Below are 19,143 nucleotides of genomic sequence, written 5' to 3' on the forward strand. Positions count from 1 at the left end.
AGCAAAATGTTGTTGAGTTTCACAAAACGGGTACTGGCTATAAGAAAATGGCCAAAGCATTGAAAATGCCCATTTCCATCATCAGGGAAATAATTAAGAAGTTCCAATCAACTGGAGGTGCTAAGAATTGGCCTGGAAAAGGACGTGTGTCTGTATTGTCTCCACGCACAGTGAGGAGGATGGTTCAAGTGGCCAATGAATGTCCAAGTATCACAGATGGAGGATTGCAGAAATGAGTTGGGTCTTGAGGTCAGAAAGTCCCTAAAAACATATCAGACATCACCTATATCACCACGAGTTGTTTGGGAGGGTTTCAAGAAGAAAAAAAATCCTCTGCTCTCATCAAACCACAAACTCAAGTGTCTTCAGTTTGTTTCAGATGAAACAAAAAAAGACCTTTTTGGCAGCAAACACCAGAGATGGGTTTGGCGCACACAGAGATAAAGTAGTCCCCAATGCCCAAGGTTAAATGTGTGCTGCATCTTTAATGCTGTGGGGCTGTTTTTCTGCTAGAGGTTCTGGACATCTTGTTTGGATACATGGCATTAATGACTCTATCAATTACCAAAAGATAAAAAATCAAAACCTAACTGCCTCTGCCTGAAACTTACAGTGGGCCCTGGTTGGATCTTCCAGCAGGACAGTGTATTGAATTATTGAAAGTATTGAATAAAAGGGTGCCAATAATTATGGCCAATGCAATTCAATTGTTTAACTTCAATTAAAGGTTAGATTTTTGTGATTTTTTAAAATAAAAGATCAATAGGATAAACAATGCAGATTTTTTTTCACAGCCTACTCATATTTACGAAGGGTGCCAATATTTTTGTCCACCACTGTAACTCCCTTTAAGGTTGCCAACTGTCCTGTATTAGAAGCAATGTCCCATATTTTTGCCAAAATAAAAACATCCCAGACAATGCCCTGTACTATAGTGGTGAAACTCTTCCTGCTGGCAAAACATTCTGTATTTAAGGCATTGTGTCCCGTATTGAAGCAGTAAAATCGTCAAGGCACCTAGAGGGGGAATTCAAGTAAATCTGCCCACTTTTTGACAGTGGCCCAATTTATCTTGCTGTATTTTAACATAAAAAAAATTACACACTTCAACTTAATCAGTGGAACTGATAGTGTTTCAATGGAACTGATAGCATTTCAGAGGAAATAGTGTTGAATCTCTCTCTCTATTCTTCCCCTCTCAATGGCACTTGAGACATCTGTAGCTAGAGTTATATTTCCAAACTCTGATTGGCAGATCACTAGTGCATTACCATTCTCTGTAGGCCTGATTGAAACTCATTGCAATTGATGTAACTGCTAATCTTCTCCATTGTGTTTAGCTACAGACTCAATGTGCCAGATCAAAGCTTACAACAGACTCATCATACTGGAGAAGAGATGCGTTATTTCCCTGCTCTGTTGTCCTTTGACATCTCCTCCTTTTCACCCTATTGATTGATTTCCTCTACATGACAGTGGTGACCACTTGATTAGGGAATAACTAAAAATTACACTTAGGTTATGACATAAAATGGCTCTTCATGTTGACTCTCTCCCATGAGCCAAATTGATTATTGAGTAGAGTAATACAAAGTCTGAAGCAAACTATGTTCCCCTTCTGTCACTCTCTCCACGTTGTGTTGGAGAAGCGACACTAGGGGTCTCTCTTGAGCACCGAATATACCTCTGATCCATGAAAATAGGCCAATGAGAAGTTGGCAGTCAGTATTTGCATACTCCGCCCCCGGACATACGGGTATAAAGGCAAGGCCAATACTAGAGTTCATTCAGAAATTTTCTTCGGAGCCGATGGTTGTGCATGCTGTTCGCGTGAAAACACACCCGTTCCTGTATTCCGCTGACGCTACTGCATGCTTTTGGATTGAGGGCGCATTACAGCGGCGATTCTTCTTCTTGCACGGCAGTGCATATTGCCCCTGGGCGCTTTGACAGCGCAGTATAAAAACTCAACGAGTTATTAAAAGAGTGATTTTCGCTAAAAGAGTGATTTTCTCTAAAAGAGCGTTGAACGTCCTTTTCAGGACGCGTCTTTATAAAGATGCCCTTCCGCCCCTGTGTAGTTCCTGGATGCAGTAGAGTGCTCTCCGCTTCAGACGGCCACAAGGGTTGTCTCGTGTGTCTGGGCAGCGATCACACCGAGGCTGCGTTTGTGGATGGTTCATGTTCTCACTGCGAGAATATGACCATGACAACGTTGCGGTCGCGGCTCGCTTTGAACTGAAAGCAAGCCACTCCAGCCGCCCCCCACATTGCTCCTTCTTTCCACGGGATTGAGTACGGTGAGGGTGGCGCTGGAAGCGATTTTGGGATGGCAGCGGGTGCGGCTACGTCGGGTACCCCCCTCAGACCACCCGTCCCCAGGCATGCTCGTTGACTCCCGTCCGTGCTCGAGGTAACAGCGGCTCGCCTCACAGCCAGCTCGCCTATCCTCTAGAGCTAGAAGTGGATGAGCTCGCCGCTGCATCAGAGAGCGCGGCGTCTGACACAGATGACTCCCTTGGGCTGCCGCCTTCGGGCCAGCACGCCCAAGCCGAGGCTGACGATCAGATGTCCGACATGCTTTCCCGTGCCGCCGCCAGCGTGGGCTTGGACTGGAACCCCCCCGTCCTCCCCACAGCCATCGCGGTTGGATGACTGGTTCCTGGGGTCCGGGCGGCGCTCACAGCCGAGGCCCCCACCCGGTCCTGTTTTTCCCGGAAGTGCACGATGAGCTGACGTCGCTGTGGAGGGCACCGTTCACCACACGACATCACAAAGCCACACGCTCATCCGCTCTCGCTACCCTTGACGGCAAAGCGGCCCACAGGTATTCCCCCGGTGGATAGGGCTGTTGTGCTCCATCTATGTCCCGGAAACCCTACCACCTGGCATGGTTGCCCTGTACCTCCTTTCAAGGCCTGTAGGACAACATCCTCGCCGCTTCCGCCCTGCACGCCATGGCCTTCCTGCAAGTCCACCAGGCCAAGGCGCTTAAAGAATTGCACGTGGGTAGCCCTGATCCCAACGTGCTGCAGGAACTGCGCTCAGCGACCGACCTTGCCCTCAGAGCCACGAAGGTCATGGCGCAGTCAGGAACGACACCTATGGCTGAACCTGGTCGAGATGCGTGAGACCGATGCCCCAGTCTCCCAGTTCGGTCTCTTCGGCGACACCGTCGAGGACTTCACCCAGCAGTTCTCCGCGGTGAAGAAACAGACGGAGGTGATATCACATATCCTGCCCAGTCGCAAACCTGCCGCCTCGGGCCCTGCCCCGTCTGCTCACCGAGGGCGTCCCCCTGCGAGGAAACGACAAGCTGCTCCGCCTCAACCTGGGCCCAGCTCTCAGCCCACGTGGAAGCAGATGCCCCCCGTCTCACGGACCCCCTCGAGGAGCCGGAAGGCTCCCAGGCACACCTGAGACGGACGACCCAGAGCCCAAGACGTTAGCTCCGGAGATGGTAAGTCCACTCCGTCCCCCGGTGGAGGGCCGGGAGGAGAATTTTCCTTTAAAAACTTTTCTTTTGCCGCTCCCCTGAACCGGGGCAGCGGTACCCAAATTCTCGATAAAAGAGCTATTTCCTTTGTCTCTGGGTCATCTGGCCCGAAATGCCATTCTCACGGCCGTCTTCTTTGCCCTGCGGCGGTTTCTCCCGTTAATTCGAGACAAACATGTCCTAATCAGGTCAGACAGCACCACTGCGGTAGAGTAGGCCTACATAAATGAACTCATTTCTGGCAAGCTCAATGTGATAGCGGATGCTCTGTCATGACAGAGCTTACCCAGCGGAGAGTGGAGGCTCCACCCCCAGTCGGTCCAGCTGATTTGGGAACGATTCAGCAGAGCCCAGGTAGACCTGCTTGCCTCCCGAGAGACCTTCCACTGCCCGCGCCGGTACGGCCGAACAGAGGCTCCCCTTGGGACAGATGCGCTGGCATGTATGCATTTCCCCAAGTGAGCCTTCTTGCACAGGTGCTGTGCAAGGTCAGGGAGGACGAGGAACAAGTCACACCTAGTGGCTTCCTACTGGCCCAACTGGGCCTGGTTCTCGGACCTTGTGCTCCTTGCGACAGCCCCTCTCCCCGAATTCCACTGAGGAAGGCATCCACATCCAGACCTCTGGAAACTTCACGTCTGGTCCCTGGAAGGGACACGGAAGATCTAGCTGGTCTACCACCTACCATCGTAGACACAATCAACCAAGCCAGAGCCCCTTCTACCAGGCAGCTTTACCCCAGAAATGGCGCTTGTTCGCAGAATGGTGTTCTTCCAGGGCTGAAGACCCACAGAGGTGCACAGTTAGGTCAGTGCTCTTATTCCTGCAAGAGAGGCTGGAGGGGAGGCTGTCCCCTTCCACCCTAAAGGTGTATGTCACTGCTATCGCAGCTCACCACAACCCTGTAGACGGCAAGTCCCTTGGTAAGCACGACTTAATCATCAGGTTCCTAAGAGGCACCCGGAGGTCAAATCCCTCCCGGCCAAGCCTGTTCCCCTCCAGAGACCTCCCTTCGAGCCGCTAGAATCAGTTGGACTCAATGCTCTCTCTCTTATGACTGCCCTGCTGATCGCGCTCACTTCCATAAAGAGGGTCGGGGACCTGCAAGCGTTCTCTGTTAGCGACACTTGCCTGGAGTTCGGTCCGGCAGACACTCAAGTGATCCTAAGACCGCGACCGGGCTATGTGCCCGAGGTTCCTACCACGCCCTTCAGAGACCAGGTAGTGAACCTGCAAGCGCTGCCCTGGGAGGAGGCAGACCCAGCCCCTTCATTGCTGTGCTTTGCGTACCTACCTGGACCGCACCCAGACATTCTGAGCAGCTCTTTGTATGCTTTGGGGGACAGCGGAATGGAAACGCTGTCTCCAAACAGAGGCTTTCCCACTGGGTAGTAGATGCCATTTCATTGGCTTATCACACCCAGGCCATGCCCCCCCCTTGCAGGTCCGAGCTCACTCGACAAGGAGCGTTGCGTCCTTGTGGGTACTGGCCAAGGGTACCTCCCTGGCAGACATTTGTAGAGCAGCGGGTTGGGCGACACCCAACACCTTTACGAGATACTACAATCTAGTATTTTCTCAGGTCCGAGCCAGTAGAACTCGGTAACACGCTGATGGGCTGGCCGGGTGAATCGCTTGCATATACGCCCTTTCCCTCGCTTGAGGTAAAACTGTGCGGCTTTTTTTTTCCCAGGAGATTCACTCAACTCGAATCCCTGGTCGATTCCTCCCCAGCCCTCATGGGTCAGCAGTTCGGCAGAGGAACTTGCCGACCCAATCCACTGCGGGTACTCAGATCTACCCTGTACTGGAATAGGTGCTCCACAGAGTGAGGAATCCTACGTGGACTCCCCCTGTGTGTATTTTCCGCAATACGGTTCCCTTACGAGCAGACCCGCGTTTTCCTTGGGTAAGTTTCGGCTGCCCCCTGGTCACCGTGTGTAGCAACTCCACCGTCGCTGAGGCTGGATCTACCACCGTGCCACTTCCACGTGTCGCCTAAAAACACATGTGATGTATTCACCACCTTACCTCCCCAGCTGGGTAGGTGTGGTCTCCGCAGGGTCTTTTCCCCCTGAAAGAATAGGAAATTGGGTAAGACCCCCTTCGCTCAGTGCGTGTTAGGGCCCCAGCTGTCTATTGCTCTCTGCAGGAAACATAGAGAGAAAAGAGGCCCAGCCAGGCTTGGCCCATTCCCAGGTTGGCAAGCGTCGCCTTGTTCCCCTGCCTAGAGTAACCAGAAGGATCCGGACGACTTTTTTGGGGCAATGGGGAAGGGTACGTGCAGTCTTACACAGCTGGTCGTTTGGCACGTAACAAATACCTGCCCACTCCTGTGTCAGCAGAACACGTACACGGCTCAGCACATGGCGGATTTAAATTGGACCCCTAGTGTCGCTTCTCCGACACAATGTGGAGAGAGCGACAGAAGTGGCACGTCTAGGTTACGGATGTAACCTCCATTCCCTGCTGGAGGGAACAAGACGTTGTGTCTCCCTGGCCACGTCACTGAGCCGAACCGCTGTAGTGGCCAGAACCATTTCCAGCTCCTCAGAAAAATCCTGAATGAACTCTAGTATTTGCCTCGCCATTATACCCGTATGTCCGGGGGCGGAGTATGCAAATACTGACTGCCAACTTCTCATTGGCCTTTTTTCATGGATCAGAGGTGTATTCGGTGCTCAAGAGAGACCCCTAGTGTCGCTTCTCAGACACAACGTCTCGTTCCCTCCATCAGGGAACGGAGGTTACATCCGTAACCTAGACGGTCTCCTATAAGCTTTAATACAAAGCAGAGACTGTCACTTATCGTGAAACTTTGAGATTTTCTAATTCAAATTGAACATTTCCTTATTAAAACTGACCCGTAAATTATCAACATAAAATAATTCTCACCTTCACTAGTGTTGACTTTGTTGTGGACAGCTTAGCATGGGACCAGAACATAGTTAGCTTTTCTGCTAGACAATCCAGCTCAAAATGGTAGATGGTTTCTTACTGGTGATTACAACCAAGTCTCATGAGAAGTCATAATAATTAGTAAGAGATGGGGAAATTGTAAGAAATTTTACAAGTTGGCTCATTCAAAAACGCAAGTCTTTTACACCCAGGAGCCAACAAATTAAGTTATTACGACTTTTCCTAAATGTAACCCCTTACCCAAACATAACCCTAATTATTGTGAGTTAAGCCATGAATGTATTAGAAGAATGACTGTGTGTAGCACTGAATAAAGAGAAACATCAGGGTGTGTAGAGGAGGAGGAGGAAGTGGCCAGGCTGTGAGGGTGCATGGCCGGTGCTGAATCAGATGATTAGCGAGAGAGTGAGATAAAGGGGAGCCAGAGATGCCAGTTCGGGAGAGAGAGACATGCGGCCGCATTGTGTATGCCTGTGTCTAGATTCGTTTTATGAGTTTCTCATTACATTTTATGTTGACTGTTCAGCCGGTTCCTGCCTCCTCCTTTCCCATCCTTTAACTTTTACTGTTTAGCCGGTTCCCATCTCCTCCTTTCCCGTCCTTTAACTGTAACAGTTAAAGGATAGGTAAGGAGGAGGCGGGAACCAGCTGAACAATCAACATAAAGTTTAATGAGAAACTTAAAACAACATAAAACAAACATGAACACAGACACACACAACATGGTAGACTCTCTCTCTCCCAAACTGGCGTCTCCGGCCCCCTTTTTCCTCGCTCTCCCGCTGATCATCTGAATCACCGCTGGCCATGCACCCTCAAGGCCAGGCCACGCCCTCCTCCTTGGGTTTTGCATGTTCTTAAGATTTTTTTCAATATTACCTCCTAACCCAAACTACAGACCTAATAGTAAAAAGTAACCCAACATCTAAACCCTAAACTTAACTCATTTAATAGGAAAATAACTTCTGTGCAACACAGAAAAAAGAAAACATTGGGGTTTAGAATGAGAAATATGCTACAAATCTGTGCAATAGCTTATGATTTCAATATCTCAAGTGAATTATTATGAATTGTCATGACTGTATTGGTCCAAGCTGGCAGAGCATATTAGACCAGCATCTAGCTGGTCATACCAGCTTATGGTGGTTAAGCTTGCTTTTTGGGACATGGTGACTGGTCAACCAGCTATTGATCTGCTTGGACCAGCAAATGTCCAGTTAGATATCAGCAGCCATTTTCCAAAAAACAGCTACAAGCTTAAGGTGGATTTTACAACAGGGTTTTGTTCAATCTTCAAAAAGTGTGATGGAGCCAAGTATGAGTAGATGAAGCCTTGGTGCTGGTCCTCCCATTGTGACCACTGCTCTACCCTGACCACAATCTCTGCTCCTTTCCACTAGGATCTGAGCTCATGCCCAAAGCCCTTTCCACCAGGATAGTAGGAGGCATTTGGTGGTTTTTTACCCTAATCATCATTTCCTCCTACACGGCCAACCTAGCTGCCTTCCTCACTGTGGAGAGAATGGAGTCTCCGATTGATTCAGCTGATGATCTGGCCAAACAGACCAAGATTGAATATGGGGTAGTGAAGGATGGTTCCACGATGACCTTCTTTAAGGTGAGTTGGGGCTGTCATGTCACTTGTACTTGCCACACAATCTCATCCCTCCTTCAGACAACATTTAAGTAGGATTGTGATGTAATTATGTATTTTAATTGATTAGAGTCTTGCTAACATAGCCACCAGTCAGACCAATGGCTGGCTACATTGAAAAGATGTATTTGTAATATTGGAATTTGTGGTTAGTTCATGTGGCTAACACTTATGCTCTGAAATATTCAGGTGTGCCGCGCACGTGGGTAACGTGAATTCATATCTGGCTTGTGACATTTGCTTATCTTGTTCCCCCTTTTGTATACACCATTGCCACTCCTCAAACTCAGTACTTTTACATGCACTTTAAAAGTCCAATGTTAGTTGGACTAAAGCAATAGATATGTCTTTTTAAAATGCCATGTAAATGATTTTGTCCGACTGAAATCTTTCCAGTCAGATTTTTATGAAGTTGAACTAACAGAACTAGAAAAGGAGATTGTAGTATCACTTTGTCCAGAACACATTAATTGGACCAAAACTCGCCTATGCGTTGTGCGCATGCTAATTGTGATGAATTAATTATCTTGCACAGCACCATTTCTTAAGATCAATGTGAATTCAATCAATCTTACAGCCTCAATATATGTCATACCGATGTCCCAGAGGTCAAATTCTACAGGTTTCAAAATGATTTGGATGATTTTTACCCCCGTTTTTCAATACTATTTTTGTAACGTCCATAGCACGAGTTAATTTTCCTATCTTTTTTCTGATGTCTGGATTCTATTTACAGGGGTTTATGATTATACCAATGGTTTTATATACTGGTAATGAGAGCTTAATATAATAAGATACATTTCACATTTAGATGGCAAATGCTACATCCGTAAAACTCGAATTGCTCAGAGGTGGCGCAGGGTCTCATATACTTGATTACGCAAGTTTACTCTTGCACAATTACTCAAAAAACAGCTGTAGCTAGATTAAAACTGTGCATATACAATTACTGACTAATATTATGTTGTTTGAAAATGGCCGCAAATGTAGTTGGTTTGAGTAATGCACCATTTTGAGAAGTAAAAACATTTAAAATTAATATATTTAGTAGTAACGTGGCAATTTATATTGCAACAGTGATGTGAGGTATCAGAGTTAATGTACACATCCTCTAAGAAAGTCCCGTTTTCTTCACTGGATCTATCTGAATTACTTCAATAAAGCAGTTCAATAGACCATATGTGAAATCTGGCTCTTCAACTGGGATCTGAAGAATCAACACGGTCTCACTACCAAGGCGTCAAAGACTGACACCTGTGCAATAGCCCAGTGCGTTAATCTACAGACGCCAAATGTGCCCTCTGGTGTCATTTTCTGATGCAACCCGGCAAGTGCATTCTTTTCAATGAGAAACATTTCATGTCAACTAACTGACATGATGGGCATTACAATTTTAGCATTGTTTAATTATACATTGGGGTAGAATTTTGTCATCGTGACAAATGCACATGGTATGGTTTTTCATTTCATTTGAAATCAGCAACATTATTTACAGTGATTAATATTGAATCTGTTGTTTATCTGTCTATATAATCTGTCTGTACACATCCTGCACTGCTGAAGTGGCCCATTTCATTCCGGGCGTATTCAGGATCTTACAATAATTTTATGTGAAGAACAAACATAAATGTTAATTTTTAGTCACTGATCACGGTCACCCGGCATCCACCGTAACACATCCTGCACAAGTTTCGTAATAACACATACAAAATTTGCTGCCTCACACATAATAACATGGGATTGACGTCAGAGACTTATGTCATTGGCTCTCGCATGTCTTATGAACGATTGTCATGAGCTCTCGCGTGTCTTGTGTCCGTTTACAGCGACCTCAAGTTCGGATGTACATGGATTTTTTGAATGAGATGTGCCAGTAGAATCAGGATGACACAGGATCAGGATGTCTTCACAGAGGGGGAATATTTTTACAGAATAAAACTTTCGATTTCACTACTCACACAATGCCATCGTATGTTTTGGAATATTACTATAGTGCATTTTTATAAATAAATAATCGTGACTGTACTTTATCTGCTTCCTACGTATTTTCTGTTGTTGAGAACTGGTTGAGTTTAGGCATGAATGTGCAGTTGTGTGCTTAAAAAATATCTATAAATATTGTAATGTATATCAATGTATATGAATATCTAAGTGTCTCTTTCATGTTTTTTTATTGTTGATTATCGGTTAGGTTTAAAAATGGGGTTGGGTTAGGGGATCTAAAATACATATAAATATATTAGTGTAATATTTCATTATACTATCATAAGTATTATAAAACATTGAGGTTAAGCACATAAAATAATATTGAAAGACTGATAACTGACGACAAAGGTTTCTCGTTGAAAACAATGGGGTTTCTCACACCGTCAATAAGAGGACGCCAGGGGGAACATTTGACGTCATCATGCAGACATGGATTGCTTCTGCACAAGCGTCAAAATGGGATGCTTAGGGAATGAGAATGGGTTGGAAGTATGCTATAAAAAGCTACATTTTTGATGATGAAGACGTTATTCTTGACATCATAACTGAGGGTGCATGTCAGAGCTTTTATTGCCATGGTCTGCTTGAGGTGACAAAGATTGGAGGCATTTTATGAAGGCGCAGGATTAGTGCCTGTATGTGTGAAATCTCTGCATTTTTTCTGTCCCAAAGGGCCATGCACATGATCACATGACACTTAAATGTCTGTGACAGTCAAAATTGTATTATGTACAACCCTATTTACTTTCCTGGTAAATCCCTACGCATATTTAGTCATATTACAATTAAATATAACAAATATAACAATTAAAAGCACATGTTATTAAAAAATAATTATAATCATTAATTCACTATCCAATACTTTTTTTTTTTTTTACGGAAGTCCTGTCCTACATACTTATTTTATAAACATTTTCTTTTGAATATCTTGCCAATTAAAGGGGTTACAAACAGTGTTTCATTTTAACAAAGTTCTTATAACTATGGAAAGGATTTAGTTGTTTCCTCAGATCAAAACCAGGTCAAAAATGAATGAAAAAGGGCAGATAGTACACACAGATTAGAAGATAGCAGGATAGTGCAGATTTGTGCAATCTGAGGCTCTTTCAAAGCACTCCTGACAACTAATATAATCAATAGCAGTCAGATTTCCTAAAGGAATTGCAGATGTTATTAGAGCTGAACACATATGCTTTTATGAGCAGGTGCTTATGTATTGAGATATTGAGTGACATTGTGAGTGATTGACATCTTGATGAAACTGCTTTTATTGATTCTATATAATGCATTGCAGAGAGAAAGTCTGAGAAGTCAGTAGTAGCAGAAGAACACTCTAAAACTCTCTAAAACAAATTTTGTTACACACAAATATAAAATTAAATATATTCACATTTTATTATAGCAGAGATGTATCACAAGTAAAATCATACCTGAACTAATGCTCCTAAAAGACACTTCATAATAAAGACATAATAAAAGATATTATGATCAAAAAGTGGAGCGGAGCAGGCTCCCTGTGAATTTTTGTTTTTGTTTGAACCCTTTTGCTGGAGTTTTTCCCTGTACTGACTGATCCCTCAGCATGATTTCTTTAATGCCCGCTGTAATTTAAAAAATTAAACTTACACTTCACAGCAGATGCACTGGAGGACATATTATATATTATCAAACATGTAATATAATTTTTAGGGGTTTGTAATTATGAATTATGGTAGAAAATATCATGAGAATATGCGGTCGTGATTGCCAGTTTGCACGCCGCCATGTCATTCACAATGCAATGCAGCATGTGATTCTGAGTTCGTCGTGTAGGTTCTAAAAACCTACATTCCACTTTGTTGCACCAGAAGTAGTGAGAATGAGTGACGGACAGAACGAGAGAAGGCTCAAGTGGACAAACTAGTTTGTACATTCTTTTTTTGACGTCAGAAAGGATCTCTACATTGCTACATCAAAACAGCCAGCTCCATTGGTAACCATTTTTAACTATTATTTTGTGATTATGCAAATGTTTTTAACATAAAAAATAAGATATTGTGATGTTGTTGTTTTTCTTTGGGTGGTGTTGTTCTCCACTTTTCTTTCCAATTTGGCATACCCAATTCCCAATGCACTCTAGGTTCTACGTGGCTCACTCTAATTTCAAGGAAAAAAATCTAATGGCCCGACATCAGTCTATTTGCACTGAAATACTGCTGAAATTATTGTTTAGTGAATTCTTACCCTGGTTTGTTCACTTTTCGACTCCTGCTCCCCTCATCTAAGCACCGCAACTGCTATCTTCATGTTTTTAATTGGTTAAGGAAGTTTTAATGGAATCTGTAGTCAGTTCTCCACTGCAACCCCCTCACTAGCACATACTCATATATCCTGTGAAATCTTTGTCTCATCAACCATCAGTGAGTATTTCTCTTTGGACCTCTGGACTGTAGAGATGAGATATAAAGAGGAAGTGAATCAGTTTCCAATACAATCTGAACAGCAGCAGAAGAGAGCAGCCACACCTGTACAGACACACAGTGATGTTCAGAGACTTGTGAATCAGCCAGGAGAATCATTTGTTCTGCAACAAGGCAACTCGGGAAACGTGAATGCCTGTGAAATAGGGGTTTTGTTTTCAATTATGATGCCAAATGGTTTAGCCAGTCACAAATGAGCATTTAAAATAGTTTAATATCAACACTATGAGTTTTACGTAGCTCATTGTTCATATCGAGGCAGTTTTCTAGTGATATGAAAATTATAGAAGCTACAACAACAACTTTTATTCATTGTCACACAAACCATGACGATAAAAGGCATTTAACGTTTGTATTACATAAACAACTACATTTATGAGCTTGTGATCAAATTTAGCATTATCTGAAGTTATAGAGTGATGCGAAGGACAGGTATGAGGTATGAGCACCACGAAATGACACAGTTGCTTTAGTAATTGCATTTTCCGTCTCACATTTGCTTTTATGACACCATTGGTAAGGATAAGGTTTAGGGTAGGGTGGTGGGTTTTGTTGATTTTAAAGGGATAGTTCACCCAAATTGAAATTCAGTTATTGTTTATTCATCCCTGTCTTATTATAATCCCTTGTGACTTTCTATCTTTTTTTGTAAATAAAAAAAAAAGTATGCCCAGCCTTATTTGTTTGAATTGGAGTACTCTGATATCAAGCTGAGAATGACATGTGATAAAAGGTGTCTTTTATACGTAAATCAGAGTTTTTGTCATATCCAGCCATTATGGGACATTCTGTCGATCACTTGGTTTCTATTTGTGGCGTCGCACCGACCAGTTTGGCACTGGTCCAAACTCTTTCCCATAACAGTATAATGAAAGCAGCATCTCACTATACCAAAACTACAAAATCAAGTAAAAATTACTTGATTTTGGCTGAGAATGTTTCACCAACTGAATATTTTGCTGAGGTCTCACTCTCTTCAGTCAGAGGTCTGTCACACACACACCTGTTCAGCATGGAGAAGACTGGAGACAAAGCGGCTCCCTCTGCCTTCTTTTACAGTACTTCCAGTTCACTTTTGATAAGTGAAACATCCAAAACCTCCAAAAGACTGCAGTCTCCACTACTCTCCGTCTGACTGTAGTTTCTAACTGTGTGGCTGCATAAGCCTCCTCCATCTCTCTGTTTAATTTCCAAGTACTCCATTAAATAAAGGTGGGCATAGAAATGGATCACTTCTTCCACTTCAGACATGTTTAAGTTCTGTTCTCTGTTTTTTGTGCAGCTGTGTTGTGTATGCCCTTACTGCAAACTTGCTGCAAATTGGTCATTCATTATTTGCAGATGCAAATGATCATGCGATTTGCTGCAAATTCCAGAATTTGGAGCTCTTCACCAGTAGTGGTGAACCTGCAACAAAGCTTTGGCATCAACGAAGTGTTTGCAGCTAGGCTCATTTGCATGTGACAATTAACGAGTGGTGAATTTGTGGCAAGTTTGCAGCAGATTTGTGGCAACGTCTGATTTTTTGTAAAGAATTGTTATTACTATCCCTGCGGCAATAGATAAACAAATTTAGTTTTTGCTTAAACGGCCCATTCTGTTGCTCTTTTGCATTCTCCTGAACATGCACAGGACAGCAATAGTCTGTGATGATTTATTTGATTTTGGCTTGTTTCTCACCAAACCTATCAAATACCTTCAGAACAAGGCATGAGTCACAAACAATAATTTATTAGACTTCTGAATTATACTTTTGAGTCCTTTTGAAGTGTATAGAGGTGGTCACTATAAACTGCCATTGGATGACATCACTGATTACATATTTCTCCCTTTGTTTTAGAAAAATAAATTCAAATGGGTTTACAACAACACAGGGGTGAGTAAACAATGACTGAATTTTCATTTTTGCATGAACTATCTGTGATAAGTCACTTTTCCAGGAAGTAAGGAGGAATCAGGAGCCGGATAAACAATCCACACAAGTTTCTTTATTTACAATACTTTTCAGTATAACACACAGTTTGCTTTTCAGCAGGGTACACACATGATCTGTCTCTCTCTCCCTGTGGTGGTCTGGACTGCACTTTTAAACTTTTTTCAGCTCTCACTGCAACACAAAACAGCAGTTAGAGATGATTTCCCACAGGTGTCAATCATTACCGCTCTTTCTCTCCTGGCCTTGCTCTCCATAGATGTCGCTCGGCCATGCCCATATCACCACATACCCGCTTGACTCAGGGTGGGGAGCCATCCTGCTTGTCACTTACCCCCCATTTCTGGTGAGGAAATCCACATCAGCCATCTGTGCCCCTGGCCTGTACACCACCTTGAACTTATAAGGCTTGAGAGCCAGGTACCAACAGGTGATCCGCACATTGGTATCCTTTATGCGATGGAACCTCTGGAGCGGGCATGGTCCGAAAAGAGGATGAATGCACACCACAACAGATAGTACCAGAGAGTGAAGACCGTCCACTTCATGGCCAAACACTCCTTCTCTGTCATACTCAGTTTGCAACTAATGTAGAGCACTGGGTGCTCCTCCTCCTCCACCATCTGGGACTGTACCGCTCCCAACCCCCTGTCCGATGCATCCATCTGCAATATAAAAGGGAGAGAGAAGCTAGGAGAGTACAATAATGGCCAACTGCAAAGTGCAGCTTTCAGCTGCGTGAAAGCCTGCTGACATGGCTCCATAACACTGGACCAGATCTGGTGCATAACACTGGACCAGATCTGGTGCCCCTTTTTAGTAAGAGCAGTCAGCGGGCTGGTGATGTTTGAATAGTTAGGCACAAACCTTTGGGAATAACCAGAAATCACTGCAGTCTTTTCGATTTGGCGCCGCACCTGCACATGACCCAAGTGGAATCCCAGATACCATACTTCCATCCATCCGCAATTCTTTGTGTTTTCTGTTAATACCGCCCATTTCAATGACCTCAGGAACTGCAGGTGCTGCTGCATAAGCAGCATGCTGTCTGAAGATCCGATCCATGAGCTGCTGTAATGTAGCCGGGGCCCCGAACAAACCAAACGGAAGTGTCACGAATTGGTGTAATCCAAACAGTGTGGAAAAGGCCATCTTTTCATAGGACATGTGAGTTAAGCGGATCTGCTAATATTCCTTTGTTATATCCAGTGTTGCATAAAGGTGAGCTGGGCCTAACCAATCGAGCAGCTCATCAGTCCAAGGGATCGGGTACGCATCAATTTAAACACCCCATTGACTTTTCTATAATCCACACAGAACCGGACCACACAATAGCTCTTTGGAACCAAAACCACTGGGCTGGCCCAGTCACTGTGAGATTCATCAATTACCCCCTTATCCAGCATGTCCTTTAATTCTTCCCAAACCCATTTTTTGTGCTCAGGTAATCGGTAGCGATGACTACATACCACTACCCCTAGGGTAATCTCTATATGGTACTCAATGAGATTTGTACGACCGGAAAGAGGCAAGAACATGTCAGAGAATTATTCTTACAACATGGCAACCTCTGTGATTTGGAATGGTGAGAGGTGGTCTCCACAAGTGACTGGGGTGACTCGATCTGTGACTTTTAAGTTCATCTCCAGTCCGAGCTCCTCCCTCTCTGGAACCATCGTTGCCAAAATCACGGGGACCGCCTCTCTCCACAGTTTTAGGAGGTTGAGGTAGTAAATCTGACGTGCTCCACTTTGGTGAATGGAGGATTGAGTACAACCTGAATCCAAGGCTTGGCATGTACCCCCATTAATACTCAGGTATCCGGTACACTCCTGCTCGATAGGGTCAGCCTGTGGTGCGTCAGGGATCCAGACCAATGTCTTCACATCCATTATGGGGCATTGGTCTCGGAAATACCCAGGTTGTCAACAGCTCCAGTAGAACGGCCCAGACTTCACGGCCACACCCGTGGCAGTGGATTCACCAGCCTCTGGGAGAGAGCAGAGAGGGTTAGGAAAGACTGGCGGATTGAATGGCCCACAGGACTGGGGAACCATGTTTGGGGTCAGAATTCCCCTTTTCCGGAGAATAGGAACAGGAAAAGGGGAAGGAGAGGAGGAAGGAGAAGAGAGAGAGAATGGGGCTTGCTGGCCCCCAAATACGCTGCCATATGGTCCTCAGCCAGCTGGACCACCCCATCCAGCAATGCCATTCGGTGGCACTGGACCCACTCCGCGGTCCCTTTCGGTATCCAGACGATTAACTGCTCCAGTACCACCAGATCGACTATCTCCTCTGCATCACAATCTTCAGCCAGCAGCCACCTTTGGCAAGTGTCACGGAGCTGTCGAGCAAATGCGAATGGGTGGCCAAACTCACCGAGTGTAAGCGAGCGGAAGTGTTGATGTTGTTGCTTGGGCTTCAGCCGACCAGTCCCTGTCTTCAGATCTTCATACACCAGGAGGTTGAACAAAGGTAGTTGGTGGGCCATGAGTTGGGATTTACCGGAAAACAGAGGCATGAAGCGGGCCGCCCACTGACCCCTCTTGGTGTTCCAAGCTCCATAGCACCTGCCGGTCCCCCACTTGAGCCTGGAAGAGTGCCTGGCACTGCTGCTCCTGTTCCAGTTGCAGCTCAAGCAGAGACTGATGTTGGCTTGGTGGATGCTGATGGGGGTCTTGAATACTTCGGCCAGCAATAAGGACTCCATGATGTCGTATTCTTCCTCCTAATTCCCAGGTTTTGGCACCACTGTGATAAGTCACTTGTCCCGGTAGGTAGGGGGAAGCAGGAGCAGGATAAGCAATACACGTAAGTTTCTTTATTTACAATACTTTTCAATATAGCACACACATTTTGCTTTTAAGCAGGGCAAACAAACATGCACTCAGGTTGGTCTCTCTCTCTCTTCCTCTGGCGGTCTGGAGAGCCTTTTAACCCTCTGGGGTCGACGGATGTGCTGGCGCGTCCTGCTGGATTTTTTTGTCATTACAGTGGAAACAACATAAAATTCGCAGTCATTTTGGGGCATAAAGATAAGTGTAAGACATCATTAGAGACTATAAAGGGTCTACTTTTATTTGTGTACACTCACAATAACAACAAAACCTTGTGCTTTTGTAAAATAAAGAAAATAAAAAGGGTGAGCTGTAAGCAGTCTCTGGGATATGAAACACGTCACAAAAATTAATTGAAACTCCACGAATACTTATCACACAAACATGAAATGTCTTAAGAAAGATTCAAATTTAAAACAAATATTCTCCTGCAATGTAATCTGTATGAAACAAAGTGATGTACAGTTTTCCAGTTTTCTCTAATGTGATCACCCACCAGCAGAGTGCACCATTCATACGCTAATGTGCTGAGGCGGTCAATGCAAATGGTAAACGCCCCCGACTTTGTCTTAAAAACAACAAGTTCATTCAAGTTCGAAAGACAGCATGATACACAAGTGAGAAAACTCCTGGATAGTGAGAAAGAGTTAACATTTTCCTCGGAAGAAGAGTAGGACTCCGATGAACGTTTGTATTTTGAATAGTGACTTGATCCAGTCGAGGATACAATTTCGGACGAGTAAGTCATTTAGTTTTCATTAGTTGACATGCTATTTTATATAAACATGTACATATTTTACTAGTGGGACTGTTTCCAGACTTACCAGCCAGGATTCAGAGTATTGACATTTGAAATATGTCCTAATAAGCAAGATTTAGTTACATGTAAATGTTGTTTCGGCTGAAGCAGGTATTTAAATTGTATGCTGTATGATATAAATATGATATGTAATATGATATAAAAATAATATGAATGTTTAGATTATATTTGATCTAGTGTTTATGCTGATTCATTATCATCAACAAAGCTTGAGCTTGCAAATATGGGTTCAGGTGTAAATTATTAAAATGCACTTTAAATATGCCCATATTAGAATATATCTATCTTATAGTGATGTCTGAAGGATCATGTGACACTGAAGCCTGCAGTAATGATGCTGAAATTGTAAAAAGAGTTCACACAATGTTTTTACTGTATTTTGCATCAAATAAATGCAGCATTTGTGAGCAGAAGAGACTTCTTTTAAACAGTAGTGTAGGTCTAAAATTAAGTAAAGTCTTCATGTAAAGAAAATGTATAGTCAGATTACTTCTTTTAACTTAAAACTTGATTTTGATCATTAAGTCTGCTCACATTCATTCTCTTTCTGTCACATTCCTCATTGATAGGCCCAGGGGAGGGGTCTTTTGTGTCCTCGGGTGTGAAATACATCCATATTAATTATAGTTCACGCCTCCTCGCATATGACCTTTCTAACACTAAAAGTGTCTTACAAAAGTTCAATTACTATATTGTTTTGTATGAATGAGTGATCAGGATTTTTTTCACATCCTTTTGTAGCAAAAACTCTAGGTTATAAGATCCATTTCTCAAAAGGCTTGTGGACAAATGTTTAGTATGTGTTATATGGCCTTATTTCAATGACTTAATTATTTTTTTTTCAAAAACCATTTTAAATAAAAATATGCATTTAAAAAATACAAACATGTACACACATGTTGCTCACATATTATTATAGCCCAGTTTGAGCTGAATACAGTGTTATCAGACTTAAGCCATTAATGTGTTTTTAACTTCTCTAGGGCCCAAAACACCCTCAGCCCCCAGAGGGTTAAACCCCCTCTAGCTCTCACTGCAA

The 19,143-nt window shown here is 43.9% G+C and overlaps 1 protein-coding gene across 1 annotated transcript in view; it reads left to right on the plus strand.

The window, feature by feature from the left end:
* Positions 1-19,143, plus strand: part of LOC127657910 (glutamate receptor ionotropic, kainate 2-like) — a 375,882-nt gene that overhangs the window by 296,201 nt on the left and 60,538 nt on the right. The window contains exon 13 of the mRNA XM_052146892.1: positions 7,816-8,033. Coding sequence (XP_052002852.1) covers positions 7,816-8,033 — 218 coding nt within the window. The remainder of the gene's footprint in view (positions 1-7,815; positions 8,034-19,143) is intronic.

Source organism: Xyrauchen texanus, chromosome 17, assembly GCF_025860055.1.
Source record: "Xyrauchen texanus isolate HMW12.3.18 chromosome 17, RBS_HiC_50CHRs, whole genome shotgun sequence".
NCBI classification, from domain to species: Eukaryota; Metazoa; Chordata; class Actinopteri; order Cypriniformes; family Catostomidae; genus Xyrauchen; species Xyrauchen texanus.